The 23,818-nt window shown below is 42.6% G+C and overlaps 1 protein-coding gene across 1 annotated transcript in view; it reads right to left on the bottom strand.

The window, feature by feature from the left end:
* MUC19 (mucin 19, oligomeric) overlaps window positions 1-23,818 on the bottom strand; it is a 189,176-nt gene that overhangs the window by 80,343 nt on the left and 85,015 nt on the right. The window contains 10 exon segments of the mRNA XM_050749984.1: window positions 427-483; window positions 1,135-1,188; window positions 5,267-5,320; window positions 5,427-5,492; window positions 8,116-8,500; window positions 8,626-11,736; window positions 14,893-18,053; window positions 18,486-19,835; window positions 23,215-23,310; window positions 23,682-23,783. Of these exon segments, the coding sequence (XP_050605941.1) occupies window positions 427-483; window positions 1,135-1,188; window positions 5,267-5,320; window positions 5,427-5,492; window positions 8,116-8,500; window positions 8,626-11,736; window positions 14,893-18,053; window positions 18,486-19,835; window positions 23,215-23,310; window positions 23,682-23,783 (8,436 nt within the window).

Here is a 23,818-nt window from a genome sequence, read left to right as displayed (position 1 = left end):
AGAGAGAGAGAGAGAGAGAGAGAGAGAGAGAGAGAGAGAGAAAGAAAGAAAGAAAGAAAGAAAGAAAGAAAGAAAGAAAGAAAGAAAGAAAGAAAGAAAGAAAGAAAGAGAGAAAGAAAGAAAAGAGAGAGGGAGGGAGGGAAGAAGGAAAGAAGAAAGGAAGGAAGGAAGGAAGGAAGAAAGGAAGGAAGGAAGGAAGGAAGGAAGGAAGGAAGGAAGGAAGGAAGGAAGGAAGGAAGGAGAAAGTAAAGAAAGAAAAAGAAAGAAGAAAGAAACAAAGAAACAAAGAAACAAAGAAAGAAAAAAGAAAAGAAAAGAAAAGAAAAGAGAAAAGAAAAGAAAAGGAAAGAAAAGAAAAAGAAAAGCATGCTGGGTCAACTGTATTACCTAAGTGGCTCCCTCCAGGATGTCCTGGTATGTGGTGACTTACTGAGACATAAGTTCCAGGTTTGAGGGTTTTCCCAGAAATACTACCAAAAGTTCCTGAAATAAAGAAATGGTGGTCCACATGCCGTGACTAGGGCATTGCTTTTTCAAAAATGAGTATTTCTTACAATATATTAGGATGCGCTTTCTTTGAGCTTTCCAATGGCAAAAATTTATCTGTGTTTCCAATGTAGCATCTCTTTCTTATAGCAAATTTTCTGACAACATTCTAGATGCTTTAGTGTCTTTGAGATTCAGTGCTTGGAAATGGAAGTTTTCTCAGTACATGTATATCCAGTGGCCAGGGACTTGACTTCTTAGGGCATGGAATGAGCTCCTTGAGGTAGAAGGAAGTCAGGCTCCTCAAGCTTGACATTTATTACCTAGTAACTGTTTTGCATTTTTAAAAGGTTTAGTTTATGGAATAAAGTAGTGTGGCTACATTTTAGGCAACACTGCTTAATGAAAGATGATCAAAAATGCAGTAATGGCTTAGCAGGCTGAGCTGGAGCTATTCCACCTGCAGAGATTCTACTTCCTCCTAGGAACTTGTGGCCTCTGAGGATGAGGAGAAGAACAAAGACACAATTGGGAAGACATTAAGGATTTGGGATTATTATAGTGATAATTTTGCCTAGAAATAAAACCTGAGGAGATAGCTCCTTGAAAGAAGTTCCAATGGGAAGATTCCACTCAGCTTGTTCTCACCTGTGTTAGAACTTCTAGGGGCAAGAGTTGTGCCAGTGGTTACCCCAGTGGTACCTGAAACACAAAAAGTCCAGAGGTCACTGACTCATTCTGCCATGAGAACATCTGAATCTAGATGCCATCTGTGTGTTCTTTGCTATAACAAGTAGCCTTTTCTGGGTACTTAAAAAATCTATAATTCTATGAGTTTTTCTGCTTGAACTATTCCATTTGTAAATCACAGGGAGTGGCAACGTTCTCTACTTGAGACGTCCTTTCCTGGCCTTCCCTGACAAAGATGAAAGATGATCTTCTCTTGTGTTCACCTAGTTTGATCTCAGTATGCCTCAGCTCTCTACTACAAAAGACAGTTTATACTGAGTACCTGAGACAACGAGAAACTGCTGAGCATTACTCCTTAATGGGGTCAAAGAAGGCTTTCTGGAAAAGACAGCATCTAGATCTTTACTATTGCTTAGGATTTGTCTATGTGAAGTCCAGGAAGGGAACATCAGGCAGAAGACATAGTGAGAGCCAAGGTTTAGGGAAACATAGCAATATGTGTTGTATAAACATAGAATGAGTGAAAAATAACTGGAAATTTAGCTCAAATTCAGTGAGAAAACAACTTCCTAGTGATCAGTTTGTAACATTTTATAAAGGAACTTCTAACAGTGCCACCAACTAATTCAAGTGAGGCTAAAAGTTGTTATGTAAAGGGGGCTAATGAGAACTTTGGAAAGTAGATGGAGTCTCCAAAAGCTCTAATATTACACTACAGCACTTAGAATTTACTTGAAGGGAAATGGGTAGCTGCTACCATGGATTGATGACAGAAATGATATGAACAGAGATAACAGTCAATAGAGGACCACTGACTGCTGTTTCAGATAGAACACATCTGAGAATAGAGAAAACTGGAAGAGAGGAAACTTGCCTACAATAGTCTAGACTAAAGGAAATGTAGAGGAGTAGAAAGAGCTCAGGTGTTGGAATCAAAAGAGTTGTGTGGTTTTAAACAGGTTAAAAATCTCTGAACCTCAGTTTCCTTACCAGCAAATTAGGAAAAATAATGCCTACATTATCCAAATGAGATAGTGAATGAAAGCTAAACATATTTCAGCTGTATTGAGTGTTCGTTATATGCAAAGCTCCCCAGGTAAGACATTAATGATACATAAGACTTGGTCCCCTTTCAACAAAGGTAGAATTTAGTGGATCAGGGAGACAAGTATTGAAATCAATCACCTCATCAGATAAGGGCCATAAAGAGGTTTTAAATCAGTGAAAAATAAGACAAAAATGCCTGTTTTCATGGAACTTATATTCCAATGTAAGCGCTAAAAGGATCAGAAGGAGAAATTTTTTTTTTTTCAAAGTGAGATATTCTAAAGAATCAGCTTCTAGGCCATCTGTGGTGGCTTATGCCTGTCATCCCTGCACTCTGGGAGGCCGAGTTGGGCAGATCACCTGAAGTCAGGAGTTTGAGGCCAGCCTGGCCAACATAGTGAAACCTCATCTCTACTAAAAAAAATGCAAAATATTAGCCGGGCATGGTAGCGCACACCTGTAATCCCAGCTACTCAGGATGCTGAGGCAAGAGAATCGCTTGAACCGAGGAGTTGGAGGTTGCAGTGAGCCAAGATCGTGCCACTGCACTCCAACCTGGGCGACAGAGCAAGTCCCTGTCTCCAAAAACGAAACAAAAACAACAAAAAACCCAAAACAACAACAAAAAGTCGGCTACTTTTGCTTATCTTTTAAAACTGTTTTTAAGTTTAAAAAAGAGATACCAGGATACATTAAAAGCTAAATAGTTTTCTTGTAAATAGTAGGTGACTATTAATATGCTGAGAAATATGGTGCTACCTCTTTTTAATAGGGGAGATGTTTTGGGAGTTTTTTTGGTTTGTCTGAGTTTGTATACTTGTATACAATCAGTGTAGAATTTAAGTATTATATAAAGGATTCAATACACCTTTATTATGATTTAAGAAGACATGAGAATAGAAAAATCAAAAGCCCTATGCTACAAAAATCAAATTTGAAGTTCATGTTTTATTAATCAGATAATAAAGACTTCTGGTACCATGTGTTCTATTCCATTAATGTAACATTATTTTTTCAAATGCACATTTGTAATCTCATATTTTCTCACCTGCTACTTCAGGCTGTTTTGATGGCACTGAAATTTAAAAACAAATATATTTATAAATGTATATATTTGATTAATTTCCATTTACAAAGATTAATTTGTATGTTAGGTTATAATTTGAGAAGCATGTCACACACAATCCTTTAAATGTTTTTCAGTGCTCAAATGGAAAAAAATAGAAATTATATTTCAAGCACATTGTACTGAAATAAATTTTCATGTCATTGAATTTCAGCTTACCTACAATGAGTTGTGGTGGAATTCTAACTGAGCTTACTAAAGGATAAATTAAATCCATATTTAAATTAAAGAATTTATTTGAATTTCATTTAAAAAATTTGCTTCAGTGGGTCAAATGCCTTGATAATTAAATTTTGTTTAAAAAACAGATGTTATTTCCCACAGAGGCTTATCTTAGAAATTTAAGTCAGATTAAGTGTTCTCTTGTGAGACATATTGTAAAGTGCTCTTTTAAAGAATCATGTATGATTTCTATGATTACAGATTATCAAACTGAAAAAAAAACCACTGCCTTTTTTCCAAGCAAAATATTTATACACAGGTAATTGTTATTTGGTTACATTTAATTAAAGCTGTCTTGAAATTATAAAATGCCAAAAATGATAAAATACATACTGTGCCTCAATAGTTACACACCGTGTCCCAATGGCTACCTGTTTGTGGCCATGTGTTAACTTATAATTATGTTGCTCAATATATAATATGAATCATGCCAATTTGTTTACATTTGCATAACCATAGATTGAATAAATAATTAATACAAATTTAGTTTGAATTAAATTATTGAATTATTTTCTAGCGATCAGTTGGTAAAATTAATTTACACAGGAGACTTTATAACAGTAGTTACAATAATGTGGCATAAATCTTCATCAGAAAAAAAAAAAAAAGGTAAGCATTCTATTCCTTAAACTATTAATGAACAATGTAGTCATTAGAGTCGGGGTTCTGTTAGGGACTTGCACATTGAGAAATGACGTATTTCTCAAGTACTGTCATACTAAGTATATTACTAGTTGAGAACCTTAAACAATAATATACTGTAGCCTTGAAATAATAATTCTGTCAATTTACTCAGTGTTAGGAAAAAGAAATTGCCCTGTAAGTATTTGTGAATCTTTTTTAAAAAAGGAAAGTTATAAAATTTGGACTTATAAAACAATAATGTTATAGTTTTGTCAAATAAAATTCTCCGAATCTTATTTCAGAATAGGAAGTGCCGTAGTTTATTACATTAAAAAACTTATTTTTCTTACCTGCTGCTCCAATTCTTTTAGTTAGAAATGGGAAACATTTAAGCTTTGTGATTTTAAAAGCGAGCTTTATTGATGATTTTGTTTGTTTGTTTGTTTGTTTGTTTTGAGATGGAGTCTCGCTCTGTTGCCCAGGCTGGAGTGCAGTGACCTGATCTCGGGTCACTGCAACCTCCGCCTTCTGGGTTCAAGCGATTCTCCTGCCTCAGCCTCCTGAGTAGCTGGGACTACAGGCATGCGCCACCATGCCCTGCTAATTTTTATATTTTTAGTAGAGATGGTGTTTCACCATGTTGACCAGGATGGTCTCCATCTCTTGACCTCGTGATCCACCCGTCTCGGCCTCCCAAGGTGCTGGGATTACAGGCATGAGCCACTGCACCCAGCCTATTGAAGGGTAATTAAATATCACTGTATATTTTGCTTTAGCAAAGGAAGGCATCACATTGAAGAGCACAGTTTTGGAATCAATAAACAATCAAGAAAAATATTGATTTCACCATTTGGTGTGCTGTAGAAACCTATCAACTTAGGTAATATCTTTGCCTAAGTTCCTCATGAGCAAAATGAGATAATCATGTTCATTCAAGTAATTTATGAGATAATATATTTAAAGACATTGTAATTAACTGGCATTATTATTATTAATGATATTGCTGTTTTAAAATAAGCAATGAGCATGAAAAAAATCAAAAACACATCTGACATCCCCCTGCTTACTTACCAGTAGTGGTACTTCCTGGTGCAATTGTTGACCCAGGGATGGCTCCCGTGGCAACTGAGATTAAAAAGCGTAAAGTCAGGAGCAGTGTTCTTATTTTATTGAAGCACTATCCAGATATTTATCAACATAACTACTTTGAGCCCAGTTGTGGTTCCAGTACCTGATGTGGAAGCTATGCTTTCACCTTCAGCTCCTAGGGAAGTTGCAGCAGGCACTCCAGTTGTAGCTGAATTTAAAACAAATGAAAAAGAATCTTAGTAGAATAATTCGAAATTTTCATATGGACTTCTCCCTAACATCTCAAATTCAACTTTCAAACATGAACCTATGATCTTCCCACCACAAACTGCTGCTCCTTCACAGTCCCTATTTTAATAATTGATAGAAACACCATCCCAGCAACTAAATATTAACCTGAAAAATACCCTTAACAAAATCCCCATCAAACCACTGCCAAATCCCCTTGATGGTTCTCCAAAAATAGGTTTTGAACTTTTCCCTTTCTTTCCATCCACCACCATAATTTATTTTAAACCATTGCCTCTTACCTTGATTGAGCAATAACTTCCTAACAAATTTCTCTGCTTCCGTTCTCGCCTTACACAATTCTTCACATTTGCAGTCTTACTGATCTTTTAAAAATGGGAATCCTGATCATGTCACTCTTCTGTCTCACACCTTCAGTTAACTTCCCTCAGCTCTTAGCAACAAGTCTACAATCCTTAACGTGTGTGGCAAGGCTCTGTTCTATGTGATCAGGGTCCTTCTGACTTCTCTGGGCTTATTTTGTACACCCTCTGGCTTCCTAACAGGGCGCTGGGAACCCTGGCCTCTTTCCACCTTAAACTTTCTAAGAGCCTGTGATTTCCCCCATGGAGCTCTTCTTAGCATTTCCCTCCCTGTCTTATCCTCTTTGACTACTGCTTCTTCATTCTTTGGGACACCAGGTGGAAAGTCACTTTCCTGGCACCCTCACCTTATTCTTAGCACTTAACATTAATTTTAATACTATTGAGATACTTTTCTCTTACTGGCTAAATCCCCCACTAGACAGGATGTCCTGAGAGCAGTGACCCTGTCAGACTCATTCACTTCTGTGCCCACACACTTATCACAGTGCCTGACACACAGATGACAATAAAAATAATTAAACAACATTTAATTTAACAGTAAATGTGAGACACTGCTGTTATAATAGAAAATGTCCAAATACTTCTGGTATAGTAGACTTTTCATTAATCTGATTTTCTTTGGGAGGTTGGCATTTGGCATATCTGAGACTCCATCGAGATATCCCCTCCAGGGAATATATTTCCTTTCTGCTCTAGTTTATACCCACTGCCACAAGAGGGAGGATGGTGTAGAAGGTAAGGAATAGGCTCTGAGGACAGACCTTCCTGGTGTACATTATCACTTACAGCAGCTAACTAAACTTCTCCTTGACTTCCTCATTTGAAAATGTGAACAAAAATAGCACTTATCTCAGTAGTTGCTGTGAAAATTAGTGACATGTTTACACATCTCATAACAGTTCCTGGCTGCCCAAAAAGTGCTGAAATATTTTCTTGCTTTAAGCTTCTTCATGTAAGGTTTGTTTCCTGATAAAATCAGCACTGTAAAGACAGATAATTTGTTTTCCTTCCATCCTAGTCCTAAAACACCTAACAAAATTTAAGGTCCTAAATACTATTAGGTTGGTGCAAAAGTAATTATGGTTTTTGCCATTACTTTTGCACAAACCTAATAGATGATTTGGATCTGACTTTCTAATTTCCTTATTTACAATATACTCATTACCATAATTACATTGACCAGAAAACCTTATGTTCGGTTTGGGAGGCCAAGGCGGGCAGATCATTTGAGGTCAGGAGTTCGAGACCAGTTTGGCCAACACAGTGAAACTCTGTCTCTACTAAAACTAAAATAAAATAAAAATTAAAAAATAGCCGGGCACAGTGGTGCGTGCCTGTAATCCCAGCTATTTGAGAGACTGACGCATGAGAATTGCTTGAACCTGGGAGGCGGAGATTGTAGTGAGCTGAGATCTTGTCACTGCACTCCAGCCTGGGTGAGAGTGAGACTCTGTCTTAAGAAAAAAAGAAAAAGAAGAAAAAAAAGAAAACCTTACGTTGAGCTACAGTTGCGACCAAATTCTTCCAACCCCACTTGCCTGATTTTCCAGGTGTGGTTAATCTGGTCCTGCTTTCATCTGCTCCAGGGCTGGTTACATATGGTTCTTCAGTTTTGCCTGGTTAAAGCACTACTTGATTATCAGCTTTACATGGTTCATCTTAGTAAATATAATGAACTTACTGCCCCTTATGTAAAATTCGAATTTAGATATCAATAAATCTAGGTCATCTCTTAATCATTTCTCCCCAATTTAGGTCATTGGTTAAATCATAATTGATTCATCTTACAATCATAATTGGAGGTCTTAGCCAGGCTTATGTTGAACCACACCAGAGTACCCAGGTGAGCCATGCCTGCTGGGTTCCCAACTGTAGTGGCCCCAGAGTCTGGTGCTCCAGCTGTGCATCCCTTGCCAACACCTACAGTAGCCCCCATGAAAACATAAACCCAAAAAGTCTAATATTCTGGAAAGCCCCCTCATTGTTCACCAATTTGAGTTCTTAATAACATATTTAATTGTGATAAATTTACACAGATTCAAGTCTGGAAGACCAAAAATTACGTTGTTCATATTAAATGACCTATCTTTAGCTAACTAGACTTGCCTTCAGGGACTGTAACCTCACTTCCTGGCTCTCCTGTTCTTCCTGTTACAGTGGTTGTGCCAACTGATGGTCCAGTTGTCCCTGTCACTTGACCTGAGAGTCCATTTGTACCTGTTATTCCAGCGGATGGTCTAGTTGTCCTTGATTCTTCAACTGATGTTCTGGTTGTTCCTGTTTTTCCAGCTGATGGTATACTTGTCCCAGATTTTGCAGATGATCCAGTTGTCCCTGTCACCCCAGCTAATGATCTGGTAGTCCCTGTCACCTCAGCTAATGATCTGGTAGTCCCTGTCACCCCAGCTGATAGTCCAGTTGTCCCCATCACTCCAGCTGATGGTCCAGTGGTCCCCATCACTCCAGCTGATAGTCCAGTTGTCACCATCACTCCAGCTGATGGTCCAGTTGTCCCCGTCACTCCAGCTGATGGTCCAGTTGACCCTGTCACTTCAGCTGATAGTCCATTTGTACCTGTTATTCCAGCTGATGGTCTAGTGTCCTTGATTCTTCAACTGATGTTCTGGTTGTTCCTGTTTTTCCAGCTGATGGTATACTTGTCCCAGATTTTGCAGATGATCCAGTTGTCCCTGTCACCCCAGCTAATGATCTGGTAGTCCCTGTCACCCCACCTGATAGTCCAGTTGTCCCCGTCACTCCAGCTGATGGTCCAGTGGTCCCCGTCACTCCAGCTGATAGTCCAGTTGTCACTGTCACTCCAGCTGATGGTCCAGTTGTCCCCGTCACTCCAGCTGATGGTCCAGTTGACCCTGTCACTTCAGCTGATAGTCCATTTGTACCTGTTATTCCAGCTGATGGTCTAGTTGTCCTTGATTCTTCAACTGATGTTCTGGTTGTTCCTGTTTTTCCAGCTGATGGTATACTTGTCCCAGATTTTGCAGATAATCCAGTTGTCCCTGTCACCCTGGCTGATGAACCAGTTGTCCCTGTCACCCCACCTGATAGTCCAGTTGTCCCTGTCACTTCAGCAAATGGTCCAGTGATCCCTGTCACTCCAGCCGATAGTCCAGTTTTCCCTGTTGCTTCAGCTGAAGGCCCAGTTCTCCCTGTTACTCCAGCTGATAGCCCTGTTTTCCCTGTCACTCCAGCTGATAGTCCACTTGTCCCTGTCACTCCAGCTGATAGTGCAGTTATTCCTGTCACTCCAACTGATGGTCCAGTTGTCCCTGTCACTCCAGCTGATAGTCCAGTTTTCCCTGTCACTCCAACTGATAGTCCAGTGGTCCCCATCACTCCAGCTGATAGTCCAGTTGTCCCCGTCACTCCAGCTGATAGTCCAGTTGTCCCCGTCACTCCAGCTGATAGTCTTGTTGTCCCTGCCACTACAGCTGATGATCCAATTGTCCTTGTCACCCCAGATGATAGTCCAATTGTCTCTGTCACCCCAGCAGATAGTCCAGTTGTCCCTGTCATTCCAGCTGATAGTCCAGTTATCCCTGTCACTTCATCTGATAGTCCAGTTGTCCCTGTTACTCCAGCTGATACTGTAGTTGCCCCTGTCACTCCAGCTGATGGTCCAGTTATCCCTGTCACCCCAGCCGATAGTCCAGTTATCCCTGTCACCACAGCTGATAGTCCACTTGTCCCTGTCAGTCCAGCTGATAATCCAGTTATCCCTGTCACTCCAGCTGATGATCTAGCTGTCCCTGTCACTTCAACAGATTGTCCAGTTGTCCCTGTCACTTCAGCTGACAGTCCAGTTGTCCCTGTCCCTCCAGCTGATAGTCTTGTTGTCCCTGCCACTCCAGTTGATGATCCAATTGTCCCTGTCACCCCAGTTGATAGACCAATTGTCTCTCTCACCCCAGCAGATAGTCCAGTTGTCCCTGTTACTCCGGCTGATACTGTAGTTGTCCCTGTCACTCCAGCTGATGTTCCAGTTATCCCTGTCACCCCAGTTGATAGTCCAGTTATCTCTGTTACCTCAGCTGATAGTCCAGTTATCCCTGTCACCACAGCTGATAGCCGAGTTGTCCCTGTCACTCCAGCTGGTGATCCAATTGTCCCTGTCACTCCAGCTGATGATCCAATTGTCCCTGTCACTCCAGCTGATGATCTAGTTGCCCCTGTCACTCCAACAGATTGTCCAGTTGTCCCTGTCACTTCAGCTGACTGTCCAGTTGTTCCTCTCACCCCAGCTGGTATTTCATTTGTCCCTGTCGCTTCAGCTGATAGTCCATTTGTACCTGTTATTCCAGCTGATGGTCCAGTTGTCATTGATTCTTCAATTGATGTTCTAGTTGTTACTGTTTTTCCAGTTAATGGTATACTTGTCCCTAATCTTGCAGATGAAATAGTTGCCCCTGTCACTCCAGCTGGTGATCCAATTGTCCCTGTCACTCCAACTGATGATCTAGTTGCCCCTGTCACTCCAACAGATTGTCCAGTTGTCCCTGTCACTTCAGCTGACTGTCCAGTTGTTCCTGTAACCCCAGCTGGTAGTCCAGTTATCCCTGTCACCCCAACTGATAGTCCACTTGTCCCTGTCACTTCCCAACTGATAGTTATCCCTGTCACCCCAACTGATAGTCCACTTGTCCCTGTCACTCCAGTTGATGATCTAGTTGTCCCTGTCACTCCAACAGATTGTCCAGTTGTCCCTGTCACTTCAGCTGACTGTTCAGTTGTCCCTGTCACCCCAGCTGATAGTCCAGTTATCCCTGTCACCCCAGCAGATAGTCCAGTTGTCCTTGTCACCCCAGCTGATGGTCCAGTTATCCCTGAAACTTCAGCTGATAGTTCAGTTGTCCCTGTTACTCCAGCTGATACTATAGTTATCCCTGTCACTCCAGCTGATGGTCCAGTTATCCCTGTCACCCCAGCTGAGAGTCCAGCTATCCCTGTCACCCCAGCTGATAGTCCAGTTGTCCCTGTCACCTCAGTTGATAGTCCAGTTATCCCTGTCACCACAGCTGATAGCTGAGTTGTCCCTGTCACTCCAGCTGGTGATCCAATTGTCCCTGTCACCCCAGCTGATACTACAGGTAGCCCTGTTGCTTCAGCTGATGGGCCAGTTGTCCCTGCCACTGAAGCTGATAGTCCACTTGTCCCTGTCACTCCAGCTGATGGCCCAGTTGTCCCTGTCACTCCAGCTGATGATCCAGTTGTCCCTGTCACTTCAACTGATGGTCCAGTTGTCCCCATCACTCCAGCTGATAGCCCAGTTTTCCGTGTCACTTCTGCTGATGGTCTAGTTATTCCTGTCACTCTTGCTGATGATCCAGTTTTCCCTGTCACCTCAGCTGACAGTCCAGTTGTCCGTGTCACTTCTGCTGATAATTCAGTTGTCTGTGTCACTCCAGCCAATGGTCCAGTTGTCCCTGTCACTTCTGCTGATGGTCCAGTTACCCTTGTCACCCCAGCTGATAGTTCAGTTGTCCCTGTCACCTCAGCTGATGGTCTGGTTGTCCCTGTTGCTTCAGCTGATAGTCCAGTTGTCCCTGTCACTCCAACTGGTGATTCAATTGTCCCTGTCACTGCAGTTGATTGTTCAGTTGTCCTTGTCACCTCAGCTGACTGTCCGGTTGTCCCCACCACCCCAGCTGATGGTCCAGTTGTCCCTGTCACTCCAGCTGATAGTCTACTTGTCCCTGTCACTCCAGTTGATAGTCCAGTTATCCCTGTCACTCCAGTTGATGATCTAGTTGTCCCTGTCACTCCAACAGATTGTCCAGTTGTCCCTGTCACTTCAGCTGACTGTCCAGTTGTCCCTGTCACCTCAGCTGATAGTCCAGTTGACCTTGTCACACCAACTGACTGTCTAGTTGTCCCTGTCACCCTAGCTGATAATCCAGTTGTCCCTGTCACCTCAGCTGATAGTCCAGTTTTCCCTGTCACCACAGCTGATAGTCCACTTGTCCCTGTCAGTCCAGCTGATAGTCCAGTTTTCCCTGTCACTCCAGCTGATGATCTAGCTGTCCCTGTCACCCCAACAGATTGTCCAGTTGTCCCTGTCACTTCAACTGAGTGTCCAGTTGTCCCTGTCACCCCAGCTGATAGTCCAGTTGACCCTGTCACACCAGCTGACTGTCCAGTTGTCCCTGTCATTCCAGCTGACAGTCTTGTTGTCCCTGTCACTCCAGCTGATGATACAATTGTGCCTGTCACCCCAGTTGATAGTCCAATTTTCTCTGTCACCCCAGCAGATAGTCCAGTTGTCCCTGTCAGCCCAGCTGATAGTCCAGTTGTCCCTGTCACCTCAGTTGATAGTCCATTTATACCTGTCACCACAGCTGATAGCCGAGTTGTCCCTGTCACTGCAGCTGGTGATCCAATTATCCCTGTCACACCAGCTGATACTACAGGTAGCCCTGTCGCTTCAGCTGATGGGCCAGTTGTTCCCGTCACTCCAACTGATAGTCCAGTTTCTCCTGTCACTTCTGCTGATGGTCCAGTTGTTCCTGTAACTCCGGCTGATGATCCAGTTTTCCCTGTCTCTTCAGATGATAGTCCAGTTGTCCCTGTCCCTTCTGCTGATAATTCAGTTATCCCTGTCACCCCCACTGATAGTCCACTTGTCCCTGTCACTCCAGCTGATAGTCCAGTTATCCCTGTCACTCCAGCTGATAGTTCAGTTATCCCTGTCACTCCAGCTGATGATCTAGCTGTCCCTGTTACTCCAACAGATTGTCCTATTGTCCCTGTCACTTCAGCTGACTGTCCAGTTTTCCCTGTCACCCCAGTTGACAGTCTAGTCGTCCCTGTCACTTCAGCTGATAGTCCAGTTATCCCTGTCACCACAGCTGATAGTCCACTTGTCCCTGTCAGTCCAGCTGATAGTCCAGTTATCCCTGTCACTCCAGTTGATGATCTAGCTGTCCCTGTGACTCCAATAGATTGTCCAGTTGTCCCTGTCACTTCAGCTGCCTGTCCAGTTGATCCTGTCACACCAGCTGACTGTCCAGTTGTCCCTGTCACTCCAGTTGATGATCCAATTGTCTCTGTCACCCCAGTTGATAGTCCAATTGTCTCTGTCACCCCAGCAGATAGTCCAGTTGTCCCTGTCACCCCAGCTGATAGTCCAGTTATCCCTGTTGCTTTAGCTGATAGTCTAGTTGTCCCTGTTACTCCAGCTGATACTGTAGTTTTTCCTGTCACTCCAGCTGATAATCCAGTTTTCCCTGTCACCCCAGTTGATGATCCAGTTATCTCTGTCACCCCAGCTAATGATCCAGTTGTCCCTTTCACCCCAGCTGTTAGTCCAGTTATCCCTGTCACCCCAGCTGATAGTCTGGTTGTCCCTGTCACTTCAGCTGATGGTCTGGTTGTCCCTGTTGCTTCAGCTGATAGTCCAGTTGTCCCTGTCACTCCAACTGGGGATCCAATTGTCCCTGTCACTGCAGTTGTCCCCGTTACCCCAGCTGATAGTCCAGTTATCCCTGTCACCCCAGCTGATAGTCTGGTTGTCCCTGTCACCTCAGCTGATGGTCCAGTTGCTCCTGTCGCTTCAGCTGATAGTCCAGTTGTCCCTGTCACTCCAGTTGACGATCTAGTTGTCCCTGTCACTCCAACAGATTGTTCAGTTGTCTCTGTCGCTTCAGCTGATAGTTCAGTTGTCCCTGTCACTCCAGCTGGTGATCCAATTGTCCCTGTCACTCCAGCTGATGATCTGGCTGTCCCTGTCACTCCAACAGATTGTCCAGTTGTCCCTGTCACTTCACCTGACTGTCCAGTTGTCCCCCTCACCCCAGCTGATAGCCCAGTTATCCCTGTCACCCCAGCTGATAGTCCACTTGTCCCTGTCACTCCAGCTGATAGTCCAGTTATCCCTGTCACTCCAGCTGATGATCTAGTTGTCCCTGTCACTCCAACAGATTGTTCAGTTGTCCCTGTCACTTCAGCTGACTGTCCAGTTGTCCCTGTCACCCCAGCTGATAGTCCAGTTGACCCTGTCACACCAGCTGACTGTCTAGTTGTCCCTGTGACCCCAGCTGATAGTCCACTTGTCCCTGTCAGTCCAGCTGATAGTCCAATTATCCCTGTCACTCCAGCTGATGATCTAGCTGTCCCTGTCACCCCAACAGATTGTCCTATTGTCCCTGTCACTTCAACTGACTGTGCAGTTGTCCCTGTCACCCCAGGTGACAGTCCAGTTGACCCTGTCACACCATTTGTCTGTCCAGTTGTCCCTGTCACTTCAGCTGATGGTCTGGTTGTCCCTGTTGCTTCAGCTGATAGTCCAGTTGTCCCTGTCACTCCAACTGGGGATCCAATTGTCCCTGTCACTGCAGTTGTCCCCGTTACCCCAGCTGATAGTCCAGTTATCCCTGTCACCCCAGCTGATAGTCCACTTGTCCCTGTCACTCCAGTTGATAGTCCAGTTATCCCTGTCACTCCAATTGATGATCTAGTTGTCCCTGTCACTCCAACAGATTGTCCAGTTGTCCCTGTCACTCTAGCTGATAGTCTGGTTGTCCCTGTCACCTCAGCTGATGGTCCAGTTGTTCCTGTCGCTTCAGCTGATAGTCCCGTTGTCCCTGGCACTCCAGTTGACGATCTAGTTGTCCCTGTCACTCCAACAGATTGTTCAGTTGTCTCCGTCGCTTCAGCTGATAGTACAGTTGTCCCTGTCACTCCAGCTGGTGATCCAATTGTCCCTGTCACTCCAGCTGATGATCTGGCTGTCCCTGTCACTCCAACAGATTGTCCAGTTGTCCCTGTCACTTCACCTGACTGTCCAGTTGTCCCCCTCACCCCAGCTGATAGCCCAGTTATCCCTGTCACCCCAGCTGATAGTCCACTTGTCCCTGTCACTCCCCCTGATAGTCCAGTTATCCCTGTCACTCCAGCTGATGATCTAGTTGTCCCTGTCACTCCAACAGATTGTTCAGTTGTCCCTGTCACTTCAGCTGACTGTCCAGTTGTCCCTGTCACCCCAGCTGATAGTCCAGTTGACCCTGTCACACCAGCTGACTGTCTAGTTGTCCCTGTGACCCCAGCTGATAGTCCACTTGTCCCTGTCAGTCCAGCTGATAGTCCAATTATCCCTGTCACTCCAGCTGATGATCTAGCTGTCCCTGTCACCCCAACAGATTGTCCTATTGTCCCTGTCACTTCAACTGACTGTGCAGTTGTCCCTGTCACCCCAGGTGACAGTCCAGTTGACCCTGTCACACCACTTGTCTGTCCAGTTGTCCCTGTCACTTCAGCTGATAGTCTTCTTGTCCCTGCCACTCCAGCTGATGATCCAATTGTCCCTATCATCCCAGTTGATAGTCCAATTGTCTCTGTCACACCAGCAGATAGTCCAGTTGTCCCTGTCACCCCAGCTGATAGTCCAGTTATCCCTGTTGCTTCAGCTGATAGTCCAGTTGTCCCTGTTACTCCAGCTGATACTGCAGTTGTCCCTGTCACTCCAGCTGGTGATCCAATTGTCCCTGTCACCCCAGTTGATACTACAGGTAGCCCTGTCACTTCAGCTGATGGACCAGTTGTCCCCATCACTCCAGCTGATAGTCCAGTTTTTCCTGTCACTTCTGCTGATGGTCCAGTTGTCCCTGTCATGCCAGCTGATGGTCCAGTTATCCCTGTCACTCCAGGTGATGATCCAGTTGTCCCTGTCACTCCAGCTGATAGTCCATTTGTACCTGTTATTCCAGCTGATGGTCCAGTTGTCCTTGATTCTTCAACTGATGTTCTAGTTGTTCCTGTTTTTCCAGCAGATGGGATACTTGTCCCTGATCTTGCAGATGATCCAGTTATCCCCGTCACTCCAGGTGATGACCCAGTTATCCCTGTCACTCCACCTGATGATGGCCCATTTGTATGTTTCACTCCAGCTGTTGGTCCAGTAGTCCCTGACCTTACAGCTGATGGTTCAGCTGTCCCTGATTCTTCAACTGATGATCCGGTTTTTTCTGTTTGTCCAGATGATGGTCTAACTGTCCCTGATACTGTAAGAGATTGTACAGTGGTTCCTGATATTGCAGCTGATGACCCAGTTGTCTGAGTCACTGTAGGTGATTGTCTAGGTGTCACTGTCACTCCAGCTGATGGACCAGAGTTTTCCGTTAATCCCATAACTGGCCCTGTTGTCGCTGATCCTGAAACTGATTGTCCAGTTGTCTCTGTTCCTCTAACTAATAGACTCGTTGTACCCTGTCCTCCAGATGAAGTTCCAGTTGTCCGTGATTCTGTAACTAATGGTATGGTTGTTCCTGATCCAGTAATAGATGGTCCAGTTTTCTCTAATCCTTCAGTTGATGGTCCAGTTGTCCCTATAGCTTCAGCTGATAATCCAGTTGTTCCTGATCCTACAAGAGATTTTCCAGTTGTCCCTGAGCCATCAACATCTAGTTCTGTTGTTACTACCACTCCAGCTGATTGGACAGATGTCATTGTCACCCCAGCTGATTGTGCAGATGTCCCTGTCAATCCAGTAAATGGTCCTGTTGCCCCTGATATTTCAGGTGATTGTCCAGTGGTCCTTGTTCCTCCAACTGATGATGTGGTTGTACTTAATCCTCCAGATGAAGTTTTTACAGTTGTCTCTACTCCTGTAACTGATGGTCCAGTTGTCACTGATCCTACAACAGATTGTTTAGTGGTTCCTGTTACTCCAGCCAATGGTTCAGTTGCCCCAGTCACTCTATCTGAATATCCAGATGTAACTCTCACTCTAGCTGATGGTACAGTTGTCTCTCCTACAATAGGTGATCCAGTTGTCCCTGATCCTTCAGCTAATGGTTCAGTAGTCTCTAATCCTACAACAGATGGTCTAATTGTCCCTAATCCTTTACTTGCTGGTCCAGTTGTTCCTGTCACTCCTACTGATGGTCGAGTTGCCCCAGTCATTCTAGCTGATTGTCCAGATGTCACTGTTACTCCAGCTGATGGTCCAATTGTCTGTGCTTTTACAACAGGAGGTCCAGTTGTTCCTGATCCTACAGCTGAAGGTCTAGTTGTCTCTAATCCTACAGTAGATGAACCAGTTGTCACTAATCCTTCAACAAAATGACCTGTTAGTGCCACTCCAGCTGATTGTGCAGATGTCCCAGTCATTCCAGCTGATTGCCTAGATGTTCTTGTCAACCCAGTAAATGATTCTGCTGTCCCTGATTTTACAGCTGATTGGCCAGTTGTCTCTGTTTCTCCACCTGATGATCTTGTTGTACCTGATTCTCCAGATGAAGTTACAGTTGTCCTTGTTCCTGTAACAGATGGTCCAGTTGTCCCTGATTTGACAACAGATGATCTCGTTGTTTCTGTAACTCCAGCTGGTGCTCCAGTTGTCCCAGTCTTTCTAGCTGATTGTCCAGATGTCACTGTCACTCCAGGTGATAGTCCAGTTGTTCCTGATCCTTCATCTGATGGTCCAGTTGTTGCTGATTCTCTTGATGATGACTCAGTTGTCCCTGATCCTCCTGATGATGGCCTTGTCCCTGTCACTCCAACTGATGATTCAGTTGTACCTGATTCACCAGCTAATGGTCTAGTTGTTCCTGATCCCACAACGGATGGTCCAGTTGCCCCTGATCCTTCAGTTGATGGTCCAGTTGTTCCTATCACTCCAGCTGATGCTCCAACTGTTTCAGTCACTCTGGCTGATTGTCCAGATGTCACTGTCACTCTACCTGATGATCTAGTTGTCTCTGATTCTAAAAGAAGTGGTCCAGTTGTGACTGATCCTTCAACAAATGATCCTGTTGTCGCTGCAACTCCAGCTGATTTTTCAGATGTCACTGTTACTCCAGCTGATTTTGAAGATGTCCCAGTCACTCCAGCCAATTGCCCAGATGTTCCTGTCAATCCAGAAAGGGGTCCAGTTGTTTCTGATCTTGCAGTTGATTTTCTGGTTGTCCCTGTTGCTCCATCTGATGTTCTTGTTGTACTTGAACCTCCAGATAAAGTTCCAGTTGTCCCTGATCCTATATATAATGGTCTAGTTATTTCTGATCCAGTAATAAATGGTACAGTTGCAATTGATCCTTCAGTTGATGGTCCAGTTGTTCCCGTCTCTCCAGCTGATGGTCCAGTTGCCCCAGTCACTCTGGCTGATTGTCCAGATGTCATTGTCACTCCAGCTGATGATTCAGGTGATTGTCCAGTGGTCCTTGTTCCTCCAACTGATGATGTGGTTGTACTTAATCCTCCAGATGAAGTTTTTACAGTTGTCTCTACTCCTGTAACTGATGGTCCAGTTGTCACTGATCCTACAACAGATTGTTTAGTGGTTCCTGTTACTCCAGCCAATGGTTCAGTTGCCCCAGTCACTCTATCTGAATATCCAGATGTAACTCTCACTCTAGCTGATGGTACAGTTGTCTCTCCTACAATAGGTGATCCAGTTGTCCCTGATCCTTCAGCTAATGGTTCAGTAGTCTCTAATCCTACAACAGATGGTCTAATTGTCCCTAATCCTTTACTTGCTGGTCCAGTTGTTCCTGTCACTCCTACTGATGGTCGAGTTGCCCCAGTCATTCTAGCTGATTGTCCAGATGTCACTGTTACTCCAGCTGATGGTCCAATTGTCTCTGATTCTAAAAGAGGTGGTCGAGTTGTAGCTGACCCTTCAACCAATAGTCCTGTTGTCATTGCCACTCCAGGTGATTCTTCAGATGTTGTTACTCCAGCTGAATTTGAAGATGTCCCAGTCACTGTAGAGGATTGTCCAAATGTTTCTGTCAATCCAAAAAGTGGTCCAGTTGTTTCTGATCTTGCAGTTGATTGTCCAGTTGTCCCCATTCCTCCACCCGATGATCTTGTTGCACCTGAACCTCCAGATGAAGTTCCAGTTGTCCCTGATCCTCTAACTGATAGTCTAGTTGTTTCTGATCCAATGACAGATGGTCCAGTTGCCTCTGATCCTTCCACTGATGGTACAGTTGTACCTGCTGTTTCACCTAGTGGTCTACTTGTACCTGATCCTGTAGCTGATGGTTCAATTCTTCCTGATACTTCAGCTGATGTTGCTGATGTTCCAGTTACATCTGTCACTCTAGCTGATGGTTCAGTTGTTCCTGATTCTGCACCTGATTGTCCAGTTGTCCCAGTTCCTCCAACTGATGGTCTTGTGGTACCTGATCTTCTGGCTGATGGTGCAGTTGTTCCTAATCCTGCAGATGTTGGTCCATTTGTCCCTGATCCTGATTCTATAATAGATTTTCCGGTTGTCCCTGATCCTTGGCCTGATTGTCCAGTTGTTCCTGTCACTAGAACAGATGGTCCAGTTGTTCTGGAGTCTTCAACTGATCGTGTAGTTGTTCCTGTCACTCCAGGTGATGTTTCAGTTGCTCTTGTCACTCCAGCTGATAATCTAGTTGTCCCTGATCTCACAACAAATAGTCCTGACCCATCAGCTGATGGTCCAGTTGTCCCTATTTCTCTAGCAGATGATCTACTTGTACCTAATCCTCCAGTAAAAGACACAGTTGTACCTAGTTCTGTAGCTGATAATCCAGGTGTTCTTGATCCTGTAAACGATTGTCCACTTGTCCCTAAACCTTCAGCTAATGGTCTAGTTGTCACTGATTCTCTTGATGAAGGTCCAGTTGTCCCTGATCCTCCAGCTAATGATACAGTTGTCCTTAATCCTGAAACTAATGGTCTGGTTGTCCCTGATATTTCAGCTAATGGCCCAGTTGTCCCTGATACTCCAAGTGATAGTTCAGATGTCTCTGTGACTCCTGACGATTGTTCAGAAGTCCTTGTCACTGCAACTGATGGTCCAGATGTTATATCTGATGGCCCCAATGTCCCTGAAACATCAGATGATGATTTAGTTGTCCCTGGTATTTCAGATGATTGTCCATAATTCCCTGTTAATTTAGCTGATGCTCTAGTTGTCTCTGTCTCCCCAGTTGATGATCCAGTTGCCCCTGTCACAAACACATAGTCAAAACAGAATGATGTTAATAGCTATCTTGGTCCTTGGTTAACCTTTAAGACTCGTGTGGCTTTGTTTCTCTAGTACAGCTTTTATACCTCTTCATCTCCATAACCACCATATTATTTCATACTTTTCTTTTTGCTACATTGTAACTTCTTTTAACAAAAAGAGTCTCACTTTGTTGCCCAGGCTGATCACAAACTCCTGGGTTCAAGTAATCTTCCTGAGTACCTGGGACCACAGTGATCTTCACTGTGCCAGCTCTAGCATAACTTCTTTCTGTTTGTTTATTTTCATAAAAATAATTTATCCAATATCCCTATTGTGTGTCAAAGAAGTTGTCAGCAACTTATAAGTATCACCTCACTTTACCATTTGAATAATTCTATGAGATACATAGTATTACTTTTTTATAAAATAGAAACTAAAGCAAGATTAAGTTGCTGTTCTAAGGGGATGCAGATAAATGGTTCTCTGCTCCATGGGACATTCTAGTGGGAAGAGAGAGGTTGACATAAATAAAATAACAAGCCAACCAATAACCAAATTCACAAACAAGAAAAGCTTCAGAGCATTAATATAAAGTGAATTGATACTAAGCAAATGGAATATTCTATTTTAGACTGTCTGGATAGTAAAGGCTTCTCTGAGAAGATGCTCTTTATTTTGAAGTCTGATAACAAGAAGCAACTTACTAGTGAAGCTCTAGGCGAATGGCGTTCCAGGCAGAGGTAACAGCCAGTACAAAGGTCATAAGTCTAATGGAGCTATGCTTGCTAGAAAAGCAGAGCTAGAAGTTGAGTATAGCTGGATAATGGGAGCTGAGGTGGGGAATATTATAAGTTAAGGTCAGATATATAGGAGCAAGTGAAATGTTTATGAATCAGGGAGGGAGATTGAAGATTTTTCTAAATGCAAGGGGCTATAATTTTAAACAGGGGAGAAATAGCATAGAATTGATATACATTTAAAATCTCTCTTTACACTTTGTAGAAAATACATGGCAGGGGTGCATTATAGAATTAAGAAGAACAATTATGAGGTAATTTCAGAAGTTCAGATAATTTATGAGTGGCTTGGGTTAAAATTGTGATAAAAGAGACTGAGAATAGTGGATAGGGTCAGGATATGTATTGGAAGTAGCATTAACAGGCCTTGTTTAGATATGGGAGGTACAAAAAAAAAAAAAAGAGAACCATCAAGGATGACTATAATATTTTTACCTGAGTGAATTGAGTCAGTGATGGTAACATTTTCTAATATGGGGAAGACTCAGAGAACAGGTGTGCGCATAAAGGGAAATCCAGTATCACCCAGAAGGCTCTGGTTCTGAAGATCCTAATATATCAAGAATACCACTAAAGAACCAGATAAAGATGGAAACCTTGGATCTGTGGAGACATGGATCTGCACAGCGGTGTGTCTGTGTGTGTATGGGTACATGTTTCCAGCAAAACTCAACTACTTGGGTAGAGCAGAAAAGAGTTCACTAACCCTTGATGGCTCCAATCCTTCCAGAAGGTTCCCTTCCATACGACCTGTTATTTTACCTCATTGATGAGAATAAAACCTCTCTATCCTTTACCAGACTGGGAATTACTATTCACTTATTGAATTATTTACCAGATATCCACCAGATACTTATCAAGTAGCCAAACAGAAACTGAGCTAGGCACTAGGAACACAACTGTAAACAAAGATAGGCAATGTGACAAGATCTTCCTCCAGTTTTAACCGAAATCTACCATGTTGGTGGTCTGTCTAGTAAAAGATAATGACTGGATGAAGAATCAACAATCCAGGCCCTGACTTGGCCTAACAACATACTCATCCTGTGACTTTGGGGTAAACACATGGAGTTTTCCTAGATAAAATGTAAATAATTACTAATATATTATTGACTGCATAGGGTGTCTGTAAGATTTAAGTAAGTTAATACATGTGAAAACATTTGTGCATTTTATACTTTATACAGTTGTTTCCTGATGATCATTTTTACCTTTGTTAAAACAGATTAAGATAACTTATACATGATATTATATAATGGTTAATGACTGCTTCATATGTTTACATTACAAATAATATTGTATTAAATATATCCAGCAGAAACTAAGATATAAGTGGCTTTATCTACTAATATTTTATCCTACTAATTATATTTTTCAGGCATTTTTTGGCTTATTTTCTGAGAAGTATTTAAATATAAATAAATAAATTGATTGGTAATGTATCTCTTTAGTCATTTCAAACAAGTTAAGTCTTATGAGACACAAACATTGTTTAGCAAGGGATCTGCAACACCCACTGTATAGCTTACATATTTCCTCAGCAAGTCAGCTTTGAAAAAATGAGTTATAGACATGCCCTACTTGCAAATTCTAGAAAAGAAGACTTTTTAAAAACGCACGTGTAGAGGTTTTAGGAAGAAAACTGATTTCTGAATTTTTAAACAATTCAGAAGGCAGTGTTACTTTCTAAATTGTTCTTAGAAATGGGGAAAGCTGTTCATTAAGGTTCTAGATCTCTGTTCAATAAAGAACATATGGGAAAATATGCTAATACTTTAAACCACAATAATTTCTAATACTAAAGACAGTGGGGTTTTGCAAAAGATTGCAAAAAAAGAATTCTAGTTTGAAATTTGAATAATCTGCTGATCTAAGACAATCTTTTAATGCCCAACAGCATATTATATTATTCGTGGCAGAGAATTTATTGAACTCTTAAATATTTGTATTATGGGAAAATCATATAATCAATGATTTGCAAAAATAACTAGCATATTATTTTTTAATTATTTATTACTGTTAGCCTATATTGAATTATGTTAGCTTGTTGCATAAGTTATTTTGTGTGGAAAAATGCAGAACTTAGACAATGAAATTGTAACTAAATGAACAAATACACCCTAAGAAGCCCTTAACTCAAAAACAACAATTATGGACCAACCGTGAGATAGTGTTAGAGGGTCACTATTGCTTTTTTTTTTTTTCTAATTTAACTCCATTATGGTTTTATCAAGTAACATTCCAGTGGTTTCTAAATTGGCCATGTGACAACATCAGATTTAAAATGCTGCACTAGTTTAGTTTAATAATGGAAAATATCTAAACTATCAGATCATTTTTATTATCTGTGATTTGAGATAATGCACTAATTGATACCTCCATAGTGCATAAATACTGAATAACAAAGCATGCAATGGCAACATCTTTAATGGATTCACAGAATATTTAAATAACAGTGCTCTAAGTTTCAAGCAGGAAAGATTTTCAACAGAATTAATGCCCTACTGAATAAGCTTTTTATAAACAAGTTTCTACATTGACTCCCATTTTTGTGACCTTTTAGTGCTTTGCGAATCTCACCTGGTGTATTTGAAGAGCCTGTGGTGGTACCACTGCTGGACCGCCCAGATGTAATTTCACCTCCACTAGTCGTACCACCCGGTGTTCCAGGTGTACCTGTGGCAATGGCAGAAATGGAAAGGACACATTCACAGAATTTCTTAAGCTATGAGATAACCAATTCTCACTTAAATTAACTTCCACCTAAAAATTACAGAAATCTTCAGTTTTCTGTATCGATAAAAATAATGATCCTTTCCACATTTAAAAAACATACTTTGATGTACACTATTCATTATTTCCTTGGCTCCTCATCCCAAGCTCACAAAGTAGATCACTTTGACCCACATTTTACAGATAAGAAAACAGAGGTTACAGAGCTTAAGTGATTTACTTGCTTAACAGCATGACATTGATTCTGAGGAACAGTATTACACGAATATCCCATATTGCCCCTTGGCAAGTGCTGGGTCCCCCATTTTACCTACCTGGTTTGCTTCCAGAGATTGTCACTGCTGTGGCTGAGGCTGCATTGGTGTGTTTATTCACAGGGCTACTGGTAGTTGAAGCAGCAGATACTGTCGGGGTCCCTGGTTATCAACAACAATGGTTCAGGCTCACTGCT

The sequence above is a fragment of the Macaca thibetana genome, chromosome 11, assembly GCF_024542745.1.
Source record: "Macaca thibetana thibetana isolate TM-01 chromosome 11, ASM2454274v1, whole genome shotgun sequence".
NCBI lineage: Eukaryota > Metazoa > Chordata > Mammalia > Primates > Cercopithecidae > Macaca > Macaca thibetana.
This window is presented reverse-complemented; position numbering and strand designations above follow the sequence as displayed.